The 3,002-nt window shown below is 39.2% G+C and overlaps 1 protein-coding gene across 1 annotated transcript in view; it reads left to right on the top strand.

Moving 5' to 3' along the window:
* Positions 1 to 3,002, top strand: part of LOC106874743 (nucleolar protein 14) — a 34,146-nt gene that overhangs the window by 14,650 nt on the left and 16,494 nt on the right. Inside the window, exons 14-15 of the mRNA XM_014922583.2 lie at positions 522 to 719; positions 2,262 to 2,363. Of these exons, the coding sequence (XP_014778069.1) occupies positions 522 to 719; positions 2,262 to 2,363 (300 nt within the window). The remainder of the gene's footprint in view (positions 1 to 521; positions 720 to 2,261; positions 2,364 to 3,002) is intronic.

Here is a 3,002-nt window from a genome sequence, read left to right as displayed (position 1 = left end):
TATATATATATATATATATATATATATATTGTATATAGCATCATCACCATCATCATCGTTTAACATCCATTTTCCATGCTGGCATGGGTTGGACGGTTCAGCTGAGGTCTGGGAAGCCAGGAGGCTGCACCAGGCACCAATCTGATCTGGCAAGGTTTCTACAGCTGGATGCCTTTTCTAACGCCAACCGCTCCAAGAGTGTAGTGGGTGCTTTTTACATGCCACCAGCACAGGGGCCAGAGGAGCTGGCATCGACCACGATCGGATGGTGCTTTTTACGTGCAACTGGCACAGAAGAAGCCAGTCAAAGCGGTAGTGTCATTGGCCATGTTTGGATGGTACTTTTCATGTGCTATTATTGTCATTATCCAAATTCCAGTGATGGAGCTTTTGTTTCTCTGTTAGAAGCCAATTCCTTTCTTCTACGAAGAATTCTAATAAATAAATTTAAAAAGAGCGAAGAAACACACACACATGCATGCGCATACATACATGTAATCCCTTTGTGTTTGATTCTACAGAAACTGTTCACATTTGTCCTGACCTTCTACATGGATGTGTGTAAGCACCAAGAAGTAAATCTATGGCTTGTGGATCGACTGGTTGTTAAACTGTTCCAGTTAGCACAGTTCTCCTCACAACCTGCTGCTACAGCTGTGTTGGCAGCAATCAAAGCCCACCAGTCAGCGCTTGGGAAGACCTTCCCTGGTCTTGATACGGTAAGATTTTAAAATTGTTCTTCTTTCTCGTTCGATTAATCTGGATTGAGTTGATCTATGATCAGAGCTATTCCAGCTTCCAGTGTGATCATTTCATCCTCCTATATATACACATATGCACACATAGATCACGTGACTGTAGAATCTATCTCATTGGCTCTCAGAAAATGTTTTTGTTGTTGTCCTAAGGTAACATATGATGAAATACATTCCAAATGAGACCTTCTCTTGTTTCAACCTCAAAGTATCTTAGTAGCACTCACTTCAGTGTGTCCTTCCTTTTTCTAAGACAGTACTGATATTTTGCTGCTGTTTCTAGCAGGACTACTAACTGCTAAGAGGGCAGGTGGGTAACCTTGCAAGCTCCTCAATCATCATGATTCTCCTTTAGAGGTGGTGCCCTTCCCCATGCCAACCATTTATCTCCTACAGCAGAGAACTACATGCAACTATTCTAAAGTTGGTTAATTTCATTACAATTGTTTGCAAGGGTCATAACTCTGCTTTGGATGGTGTTGTTTATTCTGAAAGGAAATTTAAAGAAATAAAAAGTATCGTGGGCTTACAAAATCATTGAAGCTTTGAGGAAAATGACTCCTGGTATTTCTTCTGACTTTTTATATTCTTAGTTCAAATCTTGCTGAGGTCAGTTTTGCCTTTCAAACATCCGGGGACAATAAAAGATACACATAAATACACACACACACACAATGGGCTTTTTTCAGTCTCCATCTACCAAATCCACTCACAAGGCTTTAGTTGACCTGAGGCTATAGTAGAAGACACTTGCCAAAGGTGCCATACAGTGGAACTGAACCCAGAACCATGAGGTTGGGAAGCAAGCTTTTTACTACACAGCCATGCCTGCGCCTTATGTTGAATCTATCTTGCTAGTTTGCAGTGGTGGTCATTTTAAGGAGAATGGCTGCTGCTTGTAGAGATGGATTTAACTAATACTTAAAGCAGGCTTAGTGACTTTATGGAAGTTCCTCGATAGTGGCTAATGTGATTCTTATTTTAAACAATGCAGTTGAACCGCCATTTATGAACACCTGACATCAGGAACAAATCAGTTTACAAATAATTTTATGAGCATAAAACATCTCAGGTGAGAAGTGGTGTCTCAAGTAACAAATATGCAAAAACCAGCAACAACAACATTTGGTGACAAGCTGAGAATATCAGCAACACAGCACTAGTTACTGTTGAGCTTTTATTCAGTATACATCCTTGATCAAATTTGCCTTGCTTTCTCTTGAATATCCTATGGGAAAAAATAGTTTTGATTTACAAGCATTATGGGTGACAAATGGCCTTCAGGAATGAATTAAATTTCTAAACCGATGTCCCACTGTAGAATGTTTATGGAAGAAGAGTAGAAATGACTTATGTTTAAGCTACAGCAGTGATATGTCATTCAGACGGGTGATTGAAACTATGAAACAGTAAAATGTACAGACAACAGAGTTTATTTCCACCATCGCCGCCACCCCTTTTTTTGTGCCATCCTTGAATGCAGTGCTTATTTTCATTTTGATCTAGTTGTTGCTGTTGAAGTTGATTCCAATCCTATATCCAGCTTCTGATTTCCGACATTTTGTTTGCACCCCAGCCATGATTTTCATGTCACAGATACTTTCTCAGGTGAGTGTTTCATTTATTTATTCATTTACTTTATATATGTTATTCAACATCTACTTAGATGGAAAACATTTTGCAAAACTTTTTACTTCTAAATTGGTGCAGGTGTGATTGTGTGCTTAAGAAACTTGCTTCCCGACTTTGTTGCTTTGACTGTTCCATATTTTAGAGATGAGGAATTCTGTTCATTATTTCCATTGGACGGATACGTGTCCTCATCTTCTTTGTTGTTACCACAACGTTTCGGCTGATTTACTCTCCACCCTTCATCTGGTGTCCTAGTGGAATAAATAGTAGTAATAATAATAATAATTAATTCGTTTTATTGGCCACAAGGGCTAATATCAATCAAAAACATATAAGGACAAAGACAAGATGAAGGTTGCAAAAGGTTTTGTCCGAAAAGGAAGGAAAGTTCGTCTAAACGGAGAAAGATATAATGAATAAATAGATAAATAAATAAGTAGAAGCCCCCGAAGGGGGAGGCGCTTCGAAAAAGGAAAGGTTACACGTGGAAAAACCCACAAAGCCACGGGAGCCTGGTCAGAAAAAAATAAGAAAGGGGTATAGAGCCCTTTCTCCTATTAATCATCATCATCATCGTTTAACGTCCGCTTTCCATGCTAGCATGGGTTGGACGAT

This window comes from Octopus bimaculoides, chromosome 14 (assembly GCF_001194135.2).
Source record: "Octopus bimaculoides isolate UCB-OBI-ISO-001 chromosome 14, ASM119413v2, whole genome shotgun sequence".
NCBI classification, from domain to species: domain Eukaryota; kingdom Metazoa; phylum Mollusca; class Cephalopoda; order Octopoda; family Octopodidae; genus Octopus; species Octopus bimaculoides.
This window is presented reverse-complemented; position numbering and strand designations above follow the sequence as displayed.